The sequence below is a fragment of the Strix uralensis genome, chromosome 20 (genome assembly GCF_047716275.1).
Source record: "Strix uralensis isolate ZFMK-TIS-50842 chromosome 20, bStrUra1, whole genome shotgun sequence".
Lineage (NCBI taxonomy): Eukaryota > Metazoa > Chordata > Aves > Strigiformes > Strigidae > Strix > Strix uralensis.
Window position 1 is genome coordinate 7,149,068 of NC_133991.1, and position 23,697 is coordinate 7,172,764.

At 60.0% G+C, this 23,697-nt stretch overlaps 1 protein-coding gene across 1 annotated transcript in view; it reads right to left on the minus strand.

The window, feature by feature from the left end:
• TMEM132E (transmembrane protein 132E) overlaps positions 1–21,326 on the minus strand; it is a 28,856-nt gene extending 7,530 nt beyond the window's left edge. Inside the window, exons 1-5 of the mRNA XM_074890318.1 lie at positions 20,282–21,326; positions 7,155–8,052; positions 6,110–6,250; positions 2,270–2,462; positions 1,894–2,037 (exon numbers count right to left, since the gene is read on the minus strand). Of these exons, the coding sequence (XP_074746419.1) occupies positions 1,894–2,037; positions 2,270–2,462; positions 6,110–6,250; positions 7,155–8,052; positions 20,282–20,354 (1,449 nt within the window). The 5' untranslated portion in view covers positions 20,355–21,326. The remainder of the gene's footprint in view (positions 1–1,893; positions 2,038–2,269; positions 2,463–6,109; positions 6,251–7,154; positions 8,053–20,281) is intronic.
• Positions 21,327–23,697: the final 2,371 nt, after the last annotated feature.

Genomic DNA, 23,697 nt, shown 5'->3' on the forward strand with positions numbered 1-23,697 from the left:
AGGTGAGGGTGAGCATCCCCCACTGAGCGTCCCTGGCAGCAGAGGTGGCCCTTCCACTCCCTGCGTGTCCCTCAACACAGACACAGCCCCCAAGGCCACCACATGGGCAGGAAAGAGGGATTATTTCTACACTACCTTGAGTGACGAGGTCCTCCTCTCTGGGCTAAGCACAGGCAGTCACTCTGTGTCACCACAGAAGCGGGTGGACAACTCCCACCCGTGCTCTCCCACCATCCTTCACGGGTGGCCCTGGCACCTCCACAGCTGTGTCTACACCGGGTCCAGGACGCATTCCCTCCACGTTACACAAAACAGCGACCACCACTGAGGCACAGGCAGCGTGGGGAGAAGCAGCTCCCCAGCCCTCCTTCCTGTTAAATTATTTACAGTAACAGAGAGCACATCCCACTATGTAAGCTTTGATTTATGTAACAGGTTTATAGCCCTGACACCGTAATCATACTCCCCAATCTCAGCAGGTAACTGAGAGCTCCCTCGGAAATGAAGCTCCGGCACAAACACAAAATAACTCAGCAAGAAATTGCACGGGGCTCCGAGCGGCGAGTGGGATGCGAGCAGGAGGTGAGCTGGGGCCGGAGGGCTGCTCCATGCATTATTCATCCCAGCTCGTGTGCATGTGTCTGCTCCCCCCCAGGTCTGGGGACAGCATGTAAATAGATTTATGAGTAGAAAGGCAGCACATTAAACAGTTTAAGTGTCTTGGAGTCCATCCTGAAGTGTATTATTGCTCCAGTGTTTTATCACACTGCGGAGGACCAGTCTCCATAAATTAGACCCGGTGCTGTAAATCGCACAGATCGGAGTTTGAGTCAAGAACTTGGGTAAACAGTTTGTGACACCCACAGACCACTGGGAAGAGTGAGTCCCAGCGGGGCTGGGGCTCTGCCCATCACCCTTGGCTCAGCTGGGGGAGCAGCCGGTGGCTCCTGACAAAGAAGGGGAGAAGGGGGTGTCCCCCAGCCGGGGGGACATGGGACAGCCCAGCCCCGCAGCATGGCTCGCTGCCCCTGCCCGACGCAGCAGGGACAGGAGAGGGTGGGCTGGGTGGGGGCATGAAGGGAGAGGGGTGGGAGGCATCTGGGAGAAGGTAACAATGTCTAGGGGTGGATGGACGGGTGGGGGCATGGAAACGATGCTAGAATAACATAGGCAGGTGGATGGATACATACAGGGATAGAAAAATGTATATGGATGAATAGGTCTGGTCATGGAAAAGTCATGGCTGGATTTGAGGACCGACTGCTGCCTCAGCAGCTGAGGTGGATGCGGGGGCAGTCGCTGCTGCTGCAACAGAGAGCCTTTTGCATTTGCCTGATTAGCATCTCTCCCATGCAGCCCATCTTGCTCCTCTCCCTCAGCCCCCTTTTTCCCTCTGTTGTTCCCAACTGCCCAGCTCGTCCTCCCACGCCTCGCTGGGGCCAGCCCCCAGCCCCAGCCTGAGCTCCGCCTGGCATCTGATCCAAGAGGGAGATAAACATCACCCAGAGACACGAGCGAAGCCACTGATGGAAACGTGCAGCTCACATTGCGAGGTCACAATATTTCACCTTAACGCTACTAAGTGCCGTGATAACCCATAGTTATTGCTGCTGTCTGGTGCCAGCCTGCACAGCGCTGGAGCATCCCGCAGCCTCTCTGGGGACAGTGACAAAGAGTCTTGTCCTTCTACCAACAGATTCCAGGGAGAGGAACACGTGGACTGAAGCCACTGAGGGCATAATGATGCTTGGGATGGGGTGGGCCTGTGCAGCACATCAGCTCATCCACCAGCCCCAGCTCATCAGGCTCCAGGTTGGGAAACTATTGGGGTCAGCGCCCCTGGAAGAAGCTCAGCCCCTTGCTGGGGCCACAAAAGCCCCCTCCAACACCCACCTTGATGATGTCTTCATTGTTGGACTTGCACTCAACCATAGCCGAGACATCCACGACGACACCGCTCAGCTCAATGGCAATGACCTTTACGGGAATGGCCACTGTCCGCCCTGTCAGGATGGCCGTGTTGATGATTTCTGTGTCCTGGGAAGGGGGTGGAAAGGGGACCGTCAGGTCAGAGGCAGCTGGTCCCCGATCCTGGCTGGCCCCTCTCTTGCTCCAGCCCTGGGGCAGAGAAGGACCTGTGGGTGGGTGGGAGGTAGGGGTGTATAGGTGCTACAGGGCAGATGGGCTGGTGGAAAATCCCTCAGGGGAACCCAACCCAATCCCCAACATCAAAGCAGATAAGCTAAGCAGAGGGCATGAGCCCGCTCACCATGGCCAGGGGCACGATGGCCCTGATGTCCCTCTGGATGACTGTCAGCTCTGTCACCACCTTCTCCAGGTCAGGCGGGGGGTTGCGGCCCCGGTAGTCAATGTGCCACATGATGCGGCGCGTCACCGACTGGCTGGTGAAGTTCTCCATCTCGAAATCCAGCTGCATGATCTCAGAGGAGGAGTCCCCATCCCTGGGCAGGGGGACGGGCGGGGAAGGCGGTGAGCTGGGTGCCCCGGGTCCTGCAGGTGCCCCGAGGATCAGCACCAGGCAGGTCCCCTCCAGTGATGCAGAGCATCCCTGGCAGGTCTCTTTTCGGTTGCCCCCACGCCTGCCAGGGGGACTGTGCTGTGGGTGCCACCATGATGCTTGCTCCCAAACACAGCAGCCCCGATCCCCAACTCTACCAGGGGCTGTTCCAGTGGGAGCCTGCAGATTCCCGTGGGAATCCTCCCCGTGGGAGAGAACTGCATTTCACTGCCTCTCCCCAGCAGGAGAAAAACCTCAGCGGCTCAGGCAGGCACTCTCCCAAGGCTGCTGGGTGACTGATTATCACAGGGTCAGTGTGTGGCCACAGCCCCAGGGGACAGTGGGTGGCTGCAGGTGCTGCCCTCGTCTCCTCAGCTCCGTCTTCCCGGCAGTGCCGCCAGATTTACCACCCCGGGCTGCTCCCACCAGCATGCTCATCTCATGCACATCAAACCCCAAGTGTCCCACACCCAGGAGGGCAGAATGCTCAGGGACGGCAAGTAAGTCCCTCTACAAGAGTCCAGCCCAAGCTGTTGACTCTACAGACCCTTCCAAGGGGATCACGTGAGGAAACTGAGGCACGGGAGAAAGAGGTTCAACCACAGACAGTAGATGGGACAGCACTGAGCTGGGACTCAGGGCAGGGCTGCCCCCAGCCTGCACGGGCAGCCATGGGATGTACGGGGTGGATGGGCAGGGGATGAGGGAGGTAGACAGGACCCCAAAACCCCACGCATTTAATGCTGCTGCTGAGGACAGCGGGACCCAGAGCTAACGGACAGGTAGTGAACTCTGGGGCATCCCTGAGGCAGGATGGGATGGAGAGGCTGTGCGCTGCCAAATCTGGCACATAGTGCCAGTCTAAGGGGACGCGGGGACTCAGCAGCTGGTGTCCCTTGTCCTCTGTGTCACGTCCTGGACACAGTCTGACAGCAGCAGCATAGATCACTCTTACACCCCATCCCTATGAGCAAACCTCCCCAGATGCAATCCTGCCCTCCCATCTCTGCATCCAACCTGAAAAATCCCTTGGGGGGACTCAAGGTTCAACCCCCTGCCAAGTCAAACTTCTCCAATGCTCCCCAAAAACAGAGCATCCCCAGGGGACATCCTAGAGCCCCCGCCAACCACCAAGCCAGCAAAAGCCCTCCCGGAACAGAAGGAGGGAGGGGAGCGAGGAAAGGTAAAATCCCTACGGAGGGGGAGCCAGGACTGGATCTGCTCTCATCTCGCAGTATAGCAGCCACTGAGAACATCCCATCGATCTGGGAGTGCAGGATACAGTCGGGTTTCTCTCTGATAAATATATAATGAGTGAAAGGGAGCAGAGGAAGAGGAGAGCAAGAAGCCAGGGCTGCTCCAGGCCATGGCAAGCCCTATTCCCACAGTGGGGCTTTGCAGCAGAGCTGCTGCACGATGGCTGGTGGGGTCCTGCTGGGACTTTGTGCCCCCAAGGCAGCTATGGGGGTGCAAGGGGAATTGCCAAAGGCCATCTGGACTGAAGAAGGGGATTTGGCTGCTCGGTGCCTCTTCCAACGCAGAAGTATTAAATACAGCTGCGAAGAGCCAGGTTCAAAGATGATCCAGAGCTGCATCTTCATGCCAGAGGCAGTTTGATGCTGGGACTCCTCACTGTGGGGTGCCCCCAGGCATCCAAGGAGCCCTGTCAGGGGCCAGGCACCATCTTCTATCCTCCCCGAGCATCGTCTGCTCTCAGCCACGGCAGACACAAGAGTGGGCTGCCCAGATTGGGGGAATAATTTAGGATGCAGCTGCTGGGGGGCAAAACATCCAAAATTGGCCATTATCACCCCAAAGCTCAGGGCCCTCGCCCTCTCCCTGCACAGCCAGCACTGCCAAAAGCCCCCAGAGCCCTGGCGAAGTAAACTCCTCCGGCTGCACAGCCTGGAGGGCAACACAGCTTTGAGTCATTCATACCTTCCATGCCGTTAATATTTGATGGAGTTGTTTGTCTAAAAGGTGATTGTAATCACTTTAAATTCATTCTCCGTCTCTAACCTTTCCAAGCTGATTTGAAGCGGCAGCAGCAGACAGGGAGAGGGGGAAGGGGGAGAGGAGAGAATCTCGCTGCCGGCAGGTCTGGCAGCCGCAAGCAGGGATGCTGGGGTGGCCGTGCAGAGGGTGGTTGGCTTGTGGCCCTGGGGACACTCTGATGTCAGCCACAGGGCTGCAGGCTTGGATGCTGCGGCTGCATTTTGTGTCGAAGCACTGGTGTGGGGTAAAGGAAAATCCACCCTCCAGGTAAGCCTTTTGGAGGGGTTTTCTGCAGATAGCTTTTGAGCTCACGTTCAAAGCAGTCAGAGCTGAGGATGATCTCCTTTCTGTAAGAGCTCGTCCCCAGCTTCACTCAGTTTTGGGGTGGAAGGCAGAGATATGGGGAGATGTCCAATGCAGAGGGCAGGAATGGCTCAAGCACATCAACTCACTTTAACCCAGCTCCTGGAGACACTTGTCACCCCTTGCCCAAAGACACAGTGACGGCAACACCACAGCCTGGGAACAACTGCTTGCCAGCACTTCAGAGTCTTTGCTGTTGGTGGTTTTGACCCCGCGCCCATCCTCTGCCCTTGCTCGCCATGTCCTGCCCACATGGGTGCAAGGAGTAAAGCTGCCCCTCACCCTTGCAGCCCCCATGTGCTCACAGGCCACAGCGTCTTCCCTTCTCCAGGCTGAGCAGCCTCTGGGTCTTTAACTCAGCTTTGCGCGTCCTCGCCCCTTTAGATCATTCTCATTTCTACCCTCTGGACTCTCCTCAACTGACCCAAGCCTTTCCTGGAGCCCTAGGAATGGGCATCATCCTTGTGTCGAGCAGGGCTCTGCCCATCTCGGGTGCTACCTTCGTTCGTGCTCTCTATCCAACACTCATCCATCACCTCAGGGGCCAGACAGGACCTTGCCTGGGAACCACTCCCCTTCCTTCCCAGAGGAGACACCAGCAAACAGCTGACTATCATGGTATTAAAACTTCTTAAAAAATTAAAATACTTCCACCCCAAACTGGGAGATTCTCCATGGCTTCACAATTCAGCCCCACAATTCACCACGTGTGCCCACGAGCATCCAGCGGGGCCAAACAATCCCAGCTCAGAGCCAGGGGTGCAGCCACTAAATGGTACCGATGACTTACAAGCACTTTGCTCAAGCCCCAACTTGGTCACCTGTGCTGACCACAGAGCAGATTCCACCTGAACTCAGCACCTCACACAGCTGCCTGCCTGACCACAACCTGCCCACCTCGGGCCACAAAACCCACCTTCACTCACCCTTTATTTAGCCAGCTGCACGGTGCCAGACGAGGTTAAAAAACACACACAAAATTAAGCCCCTTCCCGCATCAGCGCGGGAGTTACCCCAGCCTCAGATGGACTGAGAGTTTGACCCCAAAATTGCTCAAGTCCCACAGTCTGGACTGTGCACTCCCGTGCCTCAGTTTCCCCTGCCAGCACCCACGTGGCACTGCAGCCAACCAGGCACCCAGGATGGGGATGAAGGGAGAGCCCTTCAGGCCAAACCCCAGCAATTTCCACAACACCCCCAGGGCTGAGGGAGGGGGAGAAGGGGGCCCCTTACCTGGGCCCATCACCGTCCACTCTGGCCACGTCAACAGTGGCAGTGGAGTGTTTGCCGCCCGTCAGCAGCTCTGAGCTCACCAGCCACTGCCCGCTCCTCGACTTGGTGCTGAGCAGGTTGACACCTTTCTTGGCCTTCACCCTGTGGAGAGCAACAATCAGGGCCAGACCCTCACCCCCAGGCACCCCTGGGCCCCCGTGCAGCCCCCTGCCAAGGCTGCAGGGAGATTTTTTGTTCCCAACCCCTCCTGGCTGGAGCAATCTCACCCCAGGTCCTGTTTTCTATGGGATTTTGTCCCCCTTCCCCATCACCCCTCCAGCAGAATTTTGGTCCCCCAGCCCCAGTGCTGCCCCCCAGGACAGTAACACCCCTGTGGGGCTGGGCAACCCTGGGGCAAAGGAGGGGAGACCCTCAAGTGCCACATCCTCATGCCAGGGGCTCACTGCTGGCCTGGTGGCCACAGGGACACTTGTAAATGCCCTTTGAAGAGACGGGGCCAGGGCTTGTCCCCCCATCCTTAGGGTCATGCAGCAAAGAGGGTCCCCACGCACAATTCCCAGTACTGGGGTGCTCAGCGCCTCCTGCCCGCTGCCCCATCCTGCTCTCACCCCGGCTCTGGGGCAGGATGCGGGGGGGACATGGGGAGCCCCCACTCACTCTGCAGCAGCCCCACAGCTATACTGCACCTCATCCCCAGAGTGGCTGTGAACAAACCCACATCTGCTGGCAGGGCCCTAAACCCAGTGCAACTGGGAGCACTGGGAGGGCAAAGGCAGCAGTCCATAGTGGCGATGCAGAAACAGAAACCCTGAATGGACAACCCTGCCCTGCCCTTCCCTCCAAGAAGCTGCAAGGCCTCAAAATGTTGCAAAACCACGTGGCAGCTGCTCCTCTGGCCTCTCTCACCTTCCCAAAGCCCCACCAGACCCGGTCCAGCCCCCAGCAGGTCCCATAAACACAACACCCCCCCCACCTTCCCCTCCCAGCCAAAACACCCACCCCCTCAAAAGGTGTTCAACAGAGCAGGGGCAGCCCGGGACCTCACCTGAGCGTGAAATGCTCCACGGTGGAGTTGGACATCAGGTAGAGGAGGATGCTCAGCACCTCACCGGGCTTGAGGGGCTTGTCGGGCAGGCGGATGAAGACGTTGCCATCCAGCCGGTGCTCCTGCATGGGCTGCCCGAGGAGGGGCTGCAGGAGGCTGACGCTGCCGATGCGCAGCAGCGGGTGCTGCGTGGGACCCTCGGTCCTGGCCCCCCCAGCCCCACGGCGGGGGACCGTCTCCCCAAGGCACTGGCCCGCCCCATCGGGGGCATGCAGGGTGTAGTACAACTCGGCTTGCTGGCTCTCGCCTGGCACCTCCAGGCTCTCAGGGCTCTTCCGCCTGCCCAGCGGCACAGCCGCGGGGCCGAACCAGGCATGGGGCAGCTCTGCCTGCACCAGGCACATGGCCAGACTGCCCCGCAGGCGACACGAGCTCTTGATCTCACGGGCATCACGGAAAGCGTGGAGCTGCACGCAGGGCAGCCGGTCAGTGACGTCAAAGTCATCCCAATCCCGGCCGGCTACGTAGAAGAGCACTTGGACCACGGGCTGGTTAGCCAGCAGCCGGGGCTGGATGATGAAGGCGCGCACCTTCCAGTTGACGGTGAGGCGGTCAGGGACCTCCAGGGTGCTGGAGGGCTGCAGCTGCTCCTTGGGGAGCACAAGCCCCGTGCTGAAGGGCCCCAGGCTGACGTTGAGGACGGGCAGCTCCTTGGTCTGGAAGACGACGAAGGGCTCAGCACGTTGCAGGGGGGTGCTGCTGTTGCCCACTGGGCTGGCTCCCACCTCCTTGAGGAAGAAGGCCAAGCGGGTGTTGGACAGGCGGTAGCTCACAGGCAGCGTGACAGCACCAGGGAGCTCAGCGGGCTCGGGGCTGGGGGCTGGCCCCTTGGCGTGGGCTGTGAAGGGGACGGAGAGCATGGGTAAGTGTGGGGCATCCCCCTCCAAAGCATCTCAAGAGTCCCAGAGCAGGGAGAACAGACCCAGGCAGGAGCAGACCAGCCCCGTGGCAAGGGGGAGCTGGTGCTTCAGCCTCCAGACCCCTCGCAAGGGCAGCGAGAGTCTGGCTGGGTTTCTCTCCTGCAAACCAAAACCACAGAAGACCTCCCCGGGACCTCGGGCATCGTTGTGATTCCCTGCGGGTGGCTCCAGCCTCACCAAACCCACCCTCAGCATGGGATGAGCCACCCAGCAAGGAGGGATGCTCAGGGGCTGCCCAAGGCTGGGCCAGGGCATGTTGAAGCCACATCCAAGCTTGGCATTGCCCCTGGGGAGCCCGACGCACTGGTCACCCACCCCAGCACCCATGCCAAGGGACCGGCTGAAACAGCACAGACCCACTTGTAGAAATACGGCATAACTGGCTACATCCCTGCTTCCAAATGCGTGGAGAAAAGGATGCTGAGTTTCTCCAGAGGCTTCTTACCAAAAATTAGTCAGGCCCAGGCTAATTTTTGGCTGGCATATCCCACCAAGTATCTATGATCGAGGCTTGCCTCCTGCTTTTAGCTTCCAGATCACAAGGGGAAGGTGGCTAAATCAGCTCCTTTGCCCCAGATCTGCTCTGTGCCAGGAGCTACCTGTAAAGGCAGTGCCACAGCCAGTCTGTCACCCATCACCCACCCAGTGGTGCCACCCACATGGTGCCCCTGCGCTCCAAACCTGGCCCATCCCTAATTTTTCCAGGCACGCACACGATCTGGTGGAAAAGTGATAAAGATGATGTTGGTGCCACCTTGTTCAAACCCAAGCAGCGCCCAGGTCTGGTGGCCCTTAGGAAATCCCTTTTGTCCTTCATTTTGACCATTTTGCCTTAAAAAAAAATAAACACCACACAGGCAGAGCAGGCAGCCCCTGTGCAGGCAGCACACAATGCCTGCTGGCCACATGCTCCCAGGGGCTGGAGCCGGCCGAGACCCTCAGAGGGAGCTGGCTACCCCCCTGCTGCGACCAGCAAGCAAAGAGAAACCCCACGAAAATCTTTCTGCTAAAGCAGATGCTGTGAGAGGGGGTCGGTGCGGAGCCAGGCCGACGGCACGTGCTGCGCCGGCAGCTGCGGGAGCCTGGAAGACATCTCAAGGTCTTCGCATCCGCCAGCGGCTGCCAGCAATTCCCAGGAGGCCTGGGTCCCCCCCGCCACCCCCCTCGGCTCTCTACCAGCCCCCCGCATCCCTCGTTCCCGGTGCTGATTGCAACTGCTCCCAAGCGGCTCCGGAGCAGGAGAGCCCAAATTACTCGTGTCAAACGGCAGCGAAAGGCGCTGATGTGACGGCTCAGCCCTCTCCCCAGCGGGGGCTTTGAAGTGTGCTGGGACCCTGGGGCTTTCCCCAGGTGGGAGCATGGTCTTGGCTGGGACCCCCGCGGCTGAAGGGGGAGCAGGACCCCACAACCCACCTGAGGACTTCCCTGCTGTGGAGCACCGGGGAGTTGAGCAGCTTAGAGGGCTCATAAAAGGATTAGCACCCAATACAGGGACAGGCAGCGTCCGCAGCTCCACTGCCTGGGATGAAACTCATCTGGGAGCCAGGCAGAGCGTTCCCCAGAGCTGGTGGAGGCTGGGGACATGCTGCCGGCATCACCAGTGGGGTCACTGTGCCCCCACCGCCATGGGCATAGCTCCAGCGCCTGCCCCGCTAACCCTCCTCCTGTCAGCTGCTGAGCCTGTCCCGCTCTGCTTCCCCACCCCATAGAGAGCCAGGAGCTGGAGGAGAGGTGCTGAGCCCCAGGAAGCACCCATGGGTGCCACTCTGCTCAGAAATAACCACCAGCGAGGGGCTTTCTGCTCCCCCAGCTCACGGAGATTGATTTCTGCTGAGAAACATGAAGGTTCGCATCCTCCCCGCAGCCCGGCTGACACAGCCATTGCTGCTCCTGCCATCCCCAGCAATTAGGAAAGGGGATTTTTTGCAAAGCATGAGATTATTTGAGGAAAAGGATCCACCAGCTGGAGCGACATGAGCCTGACCGCTTGGGTGAGATACCGGCAGGACGAGGGAGGCGCCGGCAGCCCGAGAAAGAGGGTCTTAACTGACTCATTGAAACAGCGGCAGTTTTTATCCCTTAAAAACCTCTGGGGTTTGGGGAAGGTTCAGATCATTTCACAAAGAAAATACACCCAAAAAACACCCGACTCAGTGCCCAGCACAGCTCCAAGCAAAACCCAACCTTGGGACAGTGCAAAACGGCTGGTGTCACCGCTTGTCCCTCGGTGGGGGAGGGGAGAGCCCCTGTGCCACCCCGGCAAGCACCCGGCGAGGGGCACCCGCCACCACCCACTGCGCTGGGAGGGCAAAAACAGCAAGTTTTTTGTCTGCAATTTGGCACCCAGCCCCGGCTCGTGGCAGAAACCCTCAGTCCGAGCCCCCAGCAACCATCTCACTCATTCCTCCTTGTGGTGGGAATTCTCTGATGGCAAATAAGGGTTGTACGCCGGGCGGGGGCGGGGGGGGGGGGGGGGGCAAGGAAAGCCCCTCTCCTCCCTGCAGCCAGGCAGAGGAGATGTCTGCTGGGGACCCTGCGCAACTCAGATAAGCCACCACGGCAATTGGCAACTCAGTGTGGCCAAGCCCTGCTATGGTGGGGACACCCAGGCTGGCCCTGGCACCGAGCCCACGCACAGACCTGCACCCTGGCCACGCCGGACAGGGGGAAGGAGGGAGCACAGACGGAGATTAACGCCACGGTCACGATTAGTTCAGCGCAGGCGGATTGCCCGCACCCAGAGAAGCTATTTCCTTCCACAGACAAAATGCATTTAAATGATGCTATAATCTGTCGCCAGGAGGGGGACAGAACCGGCGCCTCCATTCCTTGGCCATAAACTAATCCTGCTGGGAGAGGGTCTAACCCAGCTGTATCCAGCCCGGGTGGGCACCAGGAGGGTGGGTCACAGCCCAGCCCGAGCCTCTGCCCCATGGAGGGACAGAGGGTGGGGAGGGAAGGAGAAGGGAGGAAGGAGATGCACGGTTCTGTGGATGCATGGCTGCTGGCTAGGCAGCGGGGAAGAAAGGGTGGATAAGGACAGAGGAACCAGCAGAGAGAACAGAGGGTGCATGGATGGATGGACGGACAGGAGACGGGCAGACTGGAAACAGCTGGACAGCAAGACCATAGCTCTAGGGAGAGGAAGAGGAGGCAATGGATGGAAAGATGGAAGGACAGCACGATGGCTCAGGGGATGGAAGGAAGCATGGAAGGAAGGATGGACAGCACAACAGCTCAGGAGGTGGAAGAAGACAGGTGGAAAGATGGGCAGACAAGCGAAATAGCTCAGGAGACTTCAGTCCCCACACTCCTGTCCCCAGCCCTGCCCTGGTTTCTAGCAGCCCCCAGGAGGGAAGGTGGCTCCCATGCCCCCACCTCTGGCTGGGTTTGGGAGGACAGAAGGGTTAAGCCCAGGTCGCTGGCTCTGCTCTGCAGCCCGATGCAGTTAACGGGATTTGCAGAGCCTGACCTGCATTCCTGGGTTTATTAGGCCGGCGCAGAGGGGACCGTATGGTCCTTCCACCCTCGCAGCTCAGCACTGCAAGCAAAACAGCAGATCTCTGTGCCTGGCCAGACTCCGACTGGCCTGGGGGCTGCCTGGCCCCCCCCGGGCTGAGGAACCACCCCAGCCCCACAGTGGGATGGGACGGGTCTCCTGTGTGTCACCTTGTTCCCATCCCAAGGCAGCCCACAGGGAGCTGGGTGACTGACCCACGGCGGCGAGAGGGGGGAAGAGAGGGAGATGGAAACGCACAATTGCTGGTGACCCCCTCACCGAGCCCCCACATCTGTCCAGCCAGATGTGCTCCGCACCAGCTGCAGCCATGTGGCCAGATGGGCCAAGCCGCTCCCCCCGTCCATAAGGGCACGTGGGGACAGTGGCAGCATCCTCCAGCCGTGCCTTAAAATCAAGACAACCCCCCACCGGCCAAGGGGTCTTGATGCCTCTGGGGATCTGCAGCACCAAAAGCCCCTTCATGTCCCTGCCTTGAGGGGGCCCCACCATGGGGTTTCAGTCAACACTGGCCACCCTCCTGCTCTGTCCCCCCTGCTTGGGGATGCTGGGGTCAGACAGATGGACATATGGGAAAAGAGGCTGACGGACAGACTGGACGTAGCTACAGCTGGTGGGGGATGCTGGCTCCTTCACCCTCCCTTCTTGCCCCAAACCCCCAGCAAACAGGGCATGGGGGGATTGTGGCTTGGCCCCTCCATCCTGCTCCTGCTGCAGCCTCACCAGCCCCATCCCTGCTCCCACCCACCATCCCGAGGCTGAAGAGCCTCCTCCTCTTCCCCTTATCCAGCACTGAGCGCTGAGCTCCAGCTTAGCCCCAGCTGTCTGCCATAGGGATCACTTTAGCCACACTCCGGGGGGGGACCTTTATCCCGGCTTATCCCATGGGACGTGGTGGGGGGTTCTCAGCATGTATATCCCCACTTAGCAGGGGAAGAGCATATAGGAAAAAGCTCTGGAGAAGCAGACAACAGAGGGGAGGTTTGAGGTCACGCCAGGAGGGTTAAAAATCTCTCGTGGTGTTAATGGGGGGTGCGGGGGGCTTGGTGCATCAGTGGGCACCAAACTCAGCTCCAGGGAGATGCTGAAATACCAGTGACATGGGACACCAGCCCTGGCCACCCCACCTCCTGCTAGGCCACCACCACACACCATGGCCACAGCCCGTGGTGGGCCTGCCTGGCCCCCCAGCCCCCATCCCACCATGGAAAAAGCTGGGAAAGTCATCCCTGAAGTGATGACTTGAGCTGACACAATGGTGAAACCCACACTAAATACACAGGGAGTGATGGGGGGGCCGCGGCAGGGAGCTGTGTTACTGTCCCTCACAGAGGGCTTCACGCTGGCTTCAAGCCCAGCTTGGGACTCCTTTGGAGGAGTTTTAGTGGTCACTGGGATTTGGCCACCAGCCTGGCCACAGGATGAAAAGGCCCATGGGATTCCATCAGTGGTCCAAGGCTCCAGGACCCTGTAAGGTGCAGCAGCCTGGGGCACAGCTATTGCCTCCAGCTCTCTGCAAACGCAGGGGATGCTTCTCCTTGTCACACAACAGCATCCCTCCCACAGGACTGCTGGGACCACCAGCCACGCCGAAACTGCTACTGCTCCCATGCCCCCGCATCCCACCCCACAGCTGGGCTGAACCAGGGAGACAAGGGCAGGACACACCGCTGCCCCCATTTCCCCACATGGGCCAGTGTCCAGATAAGGTGATGGGGTCACGAGTCCACCCAAGGCAGAGAGCCGGGGGACCATAGCAAAACCCCACAGCCCCTGAGGAGGATGTCCAGCCTGGTTGTTCCCCACCAGGCCACCAGCATGAATGTCCCAACCCCTGTTTCATTTAAGCCAACCTAAAGCCACCGCGCTCCCCCAAGCAGCCTGCAGGTCCCCAGCCGAGGCTTCAGCACCCCAGCACCTGGTGGTCCAGGTTTTGCACCCACAGCTATCAGAGCCAAGCACAAAAGGGAAACACAGGCAACAATGGCCCCAAACGCTGGGTATGTCCCACATCTGGAGCTCCCAGAGATGTCCCACACCTGCAGCTCCCACAGCTGGATGACCCAACAGCTGGATGCTCCAGCTAGAGGCAGTCCCAGCTCCCAGGGAAGGGCCAGGCTTGCAGGCCATCTCCCCACCCAGCCCTTTCAGATTTCCAACATATTATACTCCCACCCAAGTCAGGTCAGCACCTCCAAACACCGTAAAAAACAACAAAAAAGGGAAACAAAGGCCTCCACGCCTCAGCCTCCACTCAAAACTCAGTCAGCCCTAACACGAGCCCCATTCCACTCCACACTTCCAGGGAAAAAAACAGCCAGTCATAAAACACAAACTGAAATTAGAAAATACAGGTGGGCCCCTCGTGGAAACCTCCAAAATGTTTCCCAGCAGTCGGAGCCTCGAAAATTGTTTTCAACAACATAAAAGACAACAAGCTCTCCCTTCCCGCTGACGCGCTGAGAGCCTCCACCTCCAATCCCAGCTAATTGGAACTCAATTAAGTGAGTAATTGTTACAAATGTAAAATTACCTTCCCTCGGCGTGTGGCGGTGAGACACCCCGGCTGCGGACACAAGGAAGAGGGAGGCGCAGGGAGCTCCTGGCCCCCAGCTCTGCCCACAGCTGCAGCGGTGACGGGGTGACAGGGCTGGGAAGGCCCGTGGTACCAAGGGCCCAGGAGGTTAAACTGGTCCAGGCTTCCCAGATCTAGATAGGAACTGAGTGGGTGCTGGTCAGGAAAGGCAAATCAAGTCTTCCTGTGAGCAGCAGCACTGGCTCAAGAGTGGATTCTCTAGTGCCTAGTGCAGGGTTGTGCTTATGCCTGGTGGGCACTGCTGGATTCTCCTTTCCTTTAGGTCCTTGAGACTTCTCCCTCTCCAAAAAGTCCAGCCCAGCTTCATCAGCAGAAGCAATAAAATAAGAAATGCTGGTGAGATTCAGCTCCAGGCCAGCACACAGCCTGTATTTCGGGGCTGGCAGCACTAAGCGAAAGGGAACCATCCCAGCACCACACCAGACTGTGGTGCTGAGCTCTGCATTTCCCCCAGGAAATTATTAAAAAGTAGGGGGAAAAAAAAATAGCAAGGAACCTAAAGGAATAAATAAACACGGCCTAAATGGGATGTGCTGTGCAGAGGCGCAGCCTGCCATAAATTCCTAGAGCAGCCAAGGCTTTTACGCGGCAGCTACTTTAGAGCAATTTCCACAAATCACGGCAAGGGACAGGCCAGGGGACAGGAGGAGAGGACCTTTACGGAGGAGGAAGAAAAATGAAGAAATTAATTAAACAGGGGCGTGGGGGAAAGGGATGAGGAAGTGCCTGACCATGAATGTCCATAGGGATGCCCAGAGGCTCCAAAGGTAGTGGGGGAGTGGAGAGCAGCCTTGGGATAAAGCTGGCAGCCCCTGGCCCCCAGCACATGCTGTGGGGGTTCCTGGGCTGGGGCCTCCCCCATACTGGGTCTCCTCCATGTCAGGAGCTGGGAACAGCCCCCCAGCAGCAGGTGGGCATGGATGGTTTCCCCAAATAACTCCCTTGGGGACCAGAAGTGAGAGGACAGGCAGCAGGGGAGAGCCCCGAACCCCTGAGGAAGCAGGGACAGGACAGCAGCTCCTGAGGGAGAAGCCCCCAGCATCACGGTGTGGGGGCAGAGGCGATGCAACGACTCCCCCAAAGTCATGTCCTGCTCAGAACCCCCTGTCCCCTCCCACCATGGCCAGGAGCAGGAACATCCTCCCAGCACCCTCCAAATCTGACACCAAACATGCCCACCTGGCTGTGCCCCCCGCCACCCCGCTGCAACCGCCAGCCTGGGCTGTGCCAAGGGACACGTTTCAGACTGATAAGATGCCGATTAATTTCCCCCCCGGTGATGTGTGTCAGACTGTGTTCAGAGCCAGAGCGGGATTCAATTCCAGAGGCACCCAAGGAACACGAGGAACCAGAGATAAACCCAATCCCAGACCCCAGAACCAGGGCTGGGGTCCCCCATCCGCCCCAGGAGCAGGGCTGGGGGCACACGTGGGTCTGGGGACTTCACCAGCTCAGCACTTTGCCACCCAGCAAAGCAGCCCCAGCACCAAACCCACACAGCTCTGACACATCCCCTTCCTTTTTGAATTTAGCTGGTACCCAGGAGGAGTGCACCCAGCAGCCACACCGAGCTGGCAGGGGCGGGTAGCGCGTTTTCAATCTTATTTATCTTCAAGAGGGAAAACATAGCTTTTCCTTAAAGAACAATAAATTAAAAATGAATTAACTCTCAACTTTTGCCAGTCCTGGGGAAGAGCCCAGCCAGGCCAAGCCTGTTTAATCAGGGCCAAACCTGCCCCGCTGACTCTTGCAGGAGGCGGGAGGTGACAGCACCTGTAAGGGGGGGCAAAGCCACCCCAGCAGCACCCGTTCGGGCTTTTAGAAGAGCTATTGAAAAATCAAGGATGGCAAATATTGTCCAAGTGATGGGAAAATGCTCACCGGCAGGAGACAGTGGCCTCATCAGAAGATTGTGAATTGCCTTGATTGTGGTATCCTCCTGGGAGGCCAGAGCAGCATGCGAGGGGCTCAGCCCCCAGCCAGCAGCAAGGGACATGTACCCAGCTGGGAGCGGCAACGGGTCATGCAACAGCTTAAGAAAAATGAAGGGACCAGTGCCCAGGAGAGCCACAAACTCCCTGGGTGGGACCCCACTCCCAAAGGCACCAGTGGGGTCCCCGGCCCCACCCCACCCCAGGAGCAGCTGCCTCCCTCCCCAGGGGGCTGCTCGTTAGCAGAGCCGTGTATTTAATAATAAAAGACTCTGATTAGATTAGCGAGAGTGACCTTTTCCAGATGGATGGGATGCTCACACAGCGGCAGTGACGGGCGCCGCGCAGGAGGGGAACGCGCCGGCAGCTTGCTGATGCCCCCACACGCCCATCGTGGGCTCTTCTGGCCAGGCAATTGCAAGAGCCGAAAAAAAAAAATCAGATTATGCCATGTAAGCACCCCTCCCTCACCCATCATCCCCCTGCACCTCCCGGGATGAGGCCACGTCCTGCTCCACCTCCCTGTTAGAGCTATGGGAGGAGATGGAGCTGGGACGTGCTGGTGCAAGATCAGGGATGTTCTGCAGGGACCTGGCTGCATTAGTTTATCCTTTCCTCCCCTTTTTAGGATGCAGAGAGGCTGGGCAAGGAGGGACCTCAGCAGCTGGTCACGGTGGGGTGAATTAAATAGTAGCACTTACAAAAATCCCGAAATAGCCAGGTTTCTAAAACCAGCTGAGCAATCCCCAGCCAGGGTGTTTTTGCCACCCAGTGCCCTGCCTCGGTTTCCCCCAGCAATGCAGGAGGGCTGAGCCCAGGGTGCAGCACTGTGAACACACGGAAGGATGGTTCTGGCCGAGAGAAGCAAGGCACCTCGGGCATCTCAAAACCCCCGGGGCCAAACCCCACAACTGATGCTCACCAAAATCATTGCTCAGAGGACTTCCATCATGCCACCAGTGGCATGCCCCAACCTCTTCTCTTTCCTCAACATCACGAAGAGGTCAAAAGGGGTAGAAGAAAATGCAATTTCCCAGTGGGGTGTCCAATTTCACACCCCCACATCCTAGCACAAGCATCCTGCTGGGATTTAAGATATTGGGGTTGGGGGGAGATGGAGTGGACCCTTGCATGATCCCCTTTTCTGCGGCACCAAAGGTAAAACTTGTGCCAGGTTTAATCCAGCTCAGAGGCCAGATCCTGTCCTCTCACCCACCTGCCAGGTCAAGGAAGGATCCTATTGCCTCTTCTGGGCTTCCAGCTGCAGCTGAGGGTGCTCGGCCGCCCTGAGCCCATTGGCACGGCCAGGGTGGGGGCTGTTAAATGAGCAAACGCCAGGTGTGCGCTCCCTGTTCGGGCGTTAAATGAGCAAATGCGGGGTGCACGTTCCCTATTTGGCTGCGAGTTACTGCACATCTCCACCTGCTGGTCTGGAAACCCCCAGCCAGGAGACACTCTGAGCTGAAACGGGGATGGGGGGTGGTCTGCATCCCCCCTGCCGGGGTTGGGGTGTGCTGGCTGGAGCCCCCCAACAGGGATGGAGCCATGGGCCACAGCATCATCCTTCACCCCCAGCCCCAGGCCTGGGACTTGCCCATGGTAGGAACGAATGGTGGGAGATAGAGGGGGAGTGGCACGGCCCTGTCCCCATGGGCAGCAGGATGGAGGTGCTGCGGCTGTAGGATCCAGCACAGGACCCCGAGCCTGCCTCGCATGCCGGGACAGATGCCGGATAACCCCAGCACCCCTAGACCACTGCCTCTGGGTGAGTGCTGCCTCGGAGAAAGGGGAAACTGAGGCACGCTGCAGGGACAAGGCTCAGCAGGCAGCAGAGAAAAGACACCGAAGTCCAGGTTCAACCCCACAGACAGCCCAAGTTATTTCGTAAACCGGTGTGTAAATCCTCCCCCGTGCCGCATCCCAACAGGTCCCTCACAGCTTCGCAGCACAACCGCGCTGAGCACAAACCACCAGCACCCCGGGGCCCCTCTCGCAAGCCCCAGGGCCACCCACCCGGGGGCCATCCCATCCCGGAGGTGCCACAAAACCCCTTTCTGGAAGCAGCTGATCCGGGGCCAGCAGCCAAGCAGCTCCCAGGGCTGGCAGGGGAGTGCAGAGACGAGAGGCTGGTGCTGAGGGCTGCTCTTAAATAAAAAACAAAGGAAAAGAGAATCAAAAACCCTGGGCAGGAGAGCAGGGTGCTGCTTCTCCGCTGGCTGACCCCCGCCACCAGCCTGAGCGATTTCTGAGAAAGGCTGGGAGAACTAGGAGCTCTCAGCCTCTTTTTCTGGCTCCCTCCAGGACCTTTATTTGTCCAGGAAAGGCTGAAGCGGCAGCGAGGGCAGCTGTGCATCCTGGAAAGAGCCTAAAAACTCCTGGCAGCGGCTTCTCTCTCCGCCAGCTCAGGCATCCCCCCACGGCAGCGCAGCGAGCCCCAGCCCCGCATCTGGCACAGGCCCCCCTCATCCACTTCACACCGGTCACCACCACGGGGACCACCCCTCCATCCCACGTCCCCCATTCCAGGGGCCAGATTCTGCCCCGGTGTAAACCTGAGGCCTGATCCACCGGGCTGTTGGTGTCCCAGCAGCAACAGGGGGGCTTGGAAACGCCCAGGAGGCGATGGGGAGCGGGGAGCCGCATCCAGCCCCCGCACCGGCGGCGATTCCCGATGGATCACCCGCACAGGGATGGATGTTTCCCGTCGCCTTCGGCAGCGCACCCGGCCCAGATCCCGGAGTCTCACCAGTGGAAGGAGATCGCGCTTCCCTGCTGCCAGCAAACCCCCCGACCGAGGATGGGAGCTCTGCCCAGGGAACACCCAGTCTCGGGGTACAGGGGGGCAGCACCTGCCACCCCAAAGGATGCTTTGTAAAGCTGTGGTGCTCGCCAGCCTGCGGCATCTCTGCTCACTGTTGGGGTCAGAGTTTTTTTTTAAGGATGGAAACCCCCTGCCAGCTCCCTGCAATGCAGCCAGCGTCCTCCCGCCTCCTCATGTCACCCCTGGGGGTGAGCAGCTCCCCGAGCCCCTCAAAGAGCCTCAGGGGGCTGCGGATGCCCAAGCCCGAGCCCCAGAAGTGCCTCAGCCACAGGCTGCTGGTGCGAAATGGAGCCGGGCATGGTCCAGGGATCCCCTCCGGCTCCGGGGGGGTCAGCCGAGCTGGGCAGCGCAGCCCCCAGCCCCTGGGACATGCTGGGCTGACAGGAGGGGCCCGAGTGGCTCCCCCCAAACTGAAAGCAGGCCCCCACTTTCCGCTTGGTCAAGCCAGATGCTGGGGAGAGCCGCTTCAGCTGGAGCATCTGTGGGGCTGGGATTTACCTGGAAACCAGCCGGAAAAGCCATCCGGAGGAAACAGCCCCCTGTCCCCCAGGGTGAGGGACCCCTCTTTGGCCTCGCTCACCAAAAAAAGCCCCCGGCACCCCCAGGGCTGTCCTCGGGGCAGGCCGGGGCGTCATCACAGCTCGGCCATGGTAACTCGGGGCAAGTGAGCCCCGGCAGCGGGGGCCCCTCTGCCCAGGCCAGCCCCAAACCCCATGGGGGGGACCAGAAAAAAAAACAGAGGGATGGTAGAGGCTGCACCCCCAACCCCACACCCCAAAATGATGCCCCCTCAGCAATGCTCGCCCTGTGACCCAGCACAGGCTGGGAAAGTGCCTGGGTGCGGGTCTGGGGGATAAGGGATTGGATAATCGCGGATAACCCCCCCCCCCGATTCTCCCGCTAAAGCAGCTCTGCATTAAGAAGACAAGAGGATGGGGGTGGGGGGGGGACCGAAGCCCCCTCACCCTGTGTCCCCCCCGCCACCCCGCTCCCTGCCCGGGGAAACAACCCGCTGCAAGCGCTAGCAAGCATAAGCTGTCATTTTATTAAGCCGGGAATAAACTCTAATCTTTACCCATTTCGCGGGGGGGGACACGACACGACACACACACGACACGACGACAGAGGACCAGGGGAGGTGGCGGCTGTGGGAGGGGGGGTCCCAGACAGGCACAGAGGGGCAGGGGCTGCGCCGGGGGAGACAGATGGGGCTGGAGGGGAGACATGGGGGGAGATGGGTGCAACCCCCCGCCCCCCCTACTGCAGACGCAGCAGCACTTACCGGGGAGCAGCAGGGAGCAGAGGCAGCAGAGCAGGGCGGCCGGCCCGGGGGGCACCTTCTCCGGAGAGGCCATTGCAAGGTGGGGGGCACCCAGAAAGCCGGGGGACCGGGTGGGCCCGGAGCCACCCCCGTGGCAAAAAAAAAAAAAAAATAAAATCCAAACCAAGCACCAAAAAACCCGCAGAAATCCCCTAAATCCAACCACGTGCGAACCGAGAGCAGCAGCCAACGGCGGAATTTGGGGAGGGGGGGGGACACGGCTCAGGTTAGAGGGGGGCTTGGCTTTGCCCCCCCCCCCCCCAGCTCAGCGAGCAGAGCACCCCATCTCCGGCCCCCCACCCAGCACCCCAAACCTGCCGCAAACAGCCCCCCACACCCCCGGTGCCTGCAGGCGACCGGGAGAGCGCCCAGCCGGCGGGGGCGGGTCCCCCTCCTCTTCCTCTTCCTCCTCAGGAGCCCCTGAGGGGGGGCGGGGGGAAAGGGAGAAGAGCACGTGTAACCCCCTCCCGAGGAAAAAAAAAAAAAAAAAGAAAAAGAAAAAAAATGTGCTGATGAAGGATGATGCTGCAGGGCTAGCAGGTCGCCAGCCCCCCCATGCATAAGAATAAAAATAAGACTTCCAAGCGCTGTTCTTAAAAAAAAAAAAAAAGCAAGCTGAATTAAAGCGCTCCCCCAGGAAAAAAGAAAATAACCGTAACAAAAAAACACAACCCAAAGCAGGTGAATAATTAATCCCAGGCAGATGCAATTAATCAGGAGCAGCTCGGCGGCGGAGTCCCCGCATCCGAAGGCAAAGTTTGGGGGGAGCGGGGCCGGGGAGCGGCCGCCCCGCAGCCGCGGGGGGGTCGGGGCTCACCCGCTGCCCCCCTGCGGGGGCTGGAAGCGGGGAAACCCGGCCATGAGCATGGAAAGGAGGGGGGTCCCCCCCTCCTTTGTCCCCCCCCTCGGATTAAAGAGGGGGGGTGCACCCCCTCCTGCTCGCAAGTATAATTAAAGAGGGGGTGCAGGAGCCTCGGGGAAAGCGGCGAGTTTGGGGGGTTCTGCCCCTTGCTCCCCTCCGGGCCCCCCCCGTCTGCAGCCGGGGCCGTGCCCGCCGCCGGGGGGGCCCCGCCGCTGAGCGCTCCCGGGGCCGCTCGCCTGGCCCGAGCCGCATCGGGCTCCGGTGGGTGCCAGGAGGGGAGGGCGGCGGGGGGAGGCGCCTTCCTCCTCCTCCTCCTCCTCCTCCTCCTCTTTCCCCCCCTCCCGTCCCCTCCCCCTCCTCTCGGGCCGAGCTCAGCCCCGCTCCCCGCCGGTGCGGTGCGATGCGATGCAGCACCCACCCCCCGCTTCCCGACCTCCCCCAAGCGGGTTCCCAGCCGATCCCCTCGCCCCAGAACCCCGGGTGCGGCGGGGGGGGGGGGGCTGCACGGCCGGCCCTGCCCCCCCCCTGCGTGCCAGGCACCGCCCCCCCTGCGATGCAAGGGGAGAAGAAAAAATGGGACTTGGGGGGGGAGCAAAGAGGTGCGGAGCACTGGGGAGCGCACCCCTTGTCACCCCTAGGATGGAGAGGTGATGGGGGGGGGTGTTTCTGGCCCCTTCCCCACTCCCACTGTGGCTGGAGTGTCCCCTGCCCCCCCCCAGCCCCTCTGCGAGGGCCACCCAGGGCAGATCAGCCTTGTCACCTCGTCACCCTGCAGCACTGTGCACACAGGCTGGGCCTGGCTGCAGCCCCCATGCGTGGCCGCGGGTGGCTGGGGACCCCCTGTGCCCCCCTGGGGATGGGGGACCGAGCACCGCCTTGCCCTGTCACTTGTGGGCTGCCAGGTCCCCTCCACACCGCACACCCGGGGACCCTCTCCAGGGTGGGTTTTCCTGCCTTCACCAGCCCCGTGAGCACCCCGGCTGCCTTCGCCCTCCCCGCTCTGCTGCTGTGTGTTTCCCCATCTCCCTTCACCAGGAAATATTGGCCAGCACGTTCCTCCTGGCAGCCTCATTTACAGTGGAAGTGCATAAGACATCTCCATTAATGCCAAAATAATTCACAGCAATTAATGGGATTGACCTTGAGCAGTGACAGAAGCTGAAGATGCCCCCAAGAAGCGGCAGCCTGGCAGTGCCGAGGGGGGAGGAGAGACCCCGGGCTGAGCCCCTGTGCATCCCCAGCACCTTTGGGTGCTGCTGGCGGGTCTTTGCAAATGACACTGGGGGATAGCAGAGGGATCAGGGTGAGGAAGAGGAGGGAGATGGGGTCTGCTCAGAAACCCACCACCTGGAGCACTGTGGGAAGGCCAGAGCATCATTTTTGGTGACCGAAGAAGGCCCGGCTGCTGCGACGAGCAGCCTCACGCCACCGCCCAGGCGACTGCCGCTTGTTTTCATAAAACCCCCATGATTTATAAGCCAATCTCCCGATTGCTTTGGGGAGGGGAGGGCTGACTCATGGGCCTGAATCCCCAGGGATGGCAAAGCAGCAGACAGAGCGAAGCAGTGGCCTGGCCATGATTTGTCCCTCCCCAGCCTGCCTGGAGGGCAGTGGGGCAAAGCCTCAGTTTCCCCGCTCCGAAATGGGCCTCAGGGTTGAGGAACTGGGGGCAGCAACTGGGCTGTGCCGTGTCCTACCCCATCGTGGGAGCCTTTTCCTGCTGATGGATGCAGGCTTTTAAAGCGCGGTGTTTGGGTGCCATCCCTCCCGCTTCCCGTGGCGCCTCTGGCAGGTTCTTGGCACTGCCGCTGGGATATTTTTCAACTGTTACAGAAATAAGTATTTTTACCCCAGTTGGATTTTATTTATGGCTCCGGCTTTGGCAGGCGGAGGGGCCGGGGTGGGCAAGAGTGGGCGGCTGTGATCTCTCTTTCCCGAGCGAGGACTGAAGCCAGCGTGCCGGCGGGGCTGCTGCTTGTACCGGGGAGGTGCCAGAGATGAATCGTTATTTTAGCAGGAGCCAAGGCAGGGAAGGTCAAAATGTGACACCGGCGCAGGGTCCCATCCGTCTTTGTGGGGACGCACCTGAGCATCTCCTGTTCTTTCAGACATACGACGCACTGGAAAGCCCAAGGATGGATTTTCCAAGGAGTTACCCCAAAAAAACATTGAGGGATGTCCAGACAGGGCTGGATCTGGCTTCCCACATCACCCCCAGGCAGCCTGGGGACACCAGCTGGCACCAGTGACCTCCCAGCATGCATCCCACTCATCCCGGTGGCATTGGCTTCACTCACTATGGCATCGCGTCCTCCCTGGCCGCAGCAGCCCCTTGAGGTCCTGCCCAGGGAAGGACTTTGTGGGCTGGAGGCACTTCGGAGCCACTATCAGCCTCCGTGTGGATAAATCCCGGTTGTGGGAGCAAACCCCAAGCAAAGTGCCTGTGCCAGGTCAAACAGTGCCGGGATAGCCCGGTCCCTCCCCTGTAATCCCTGGTCAGGAACCCCTGGCAGCG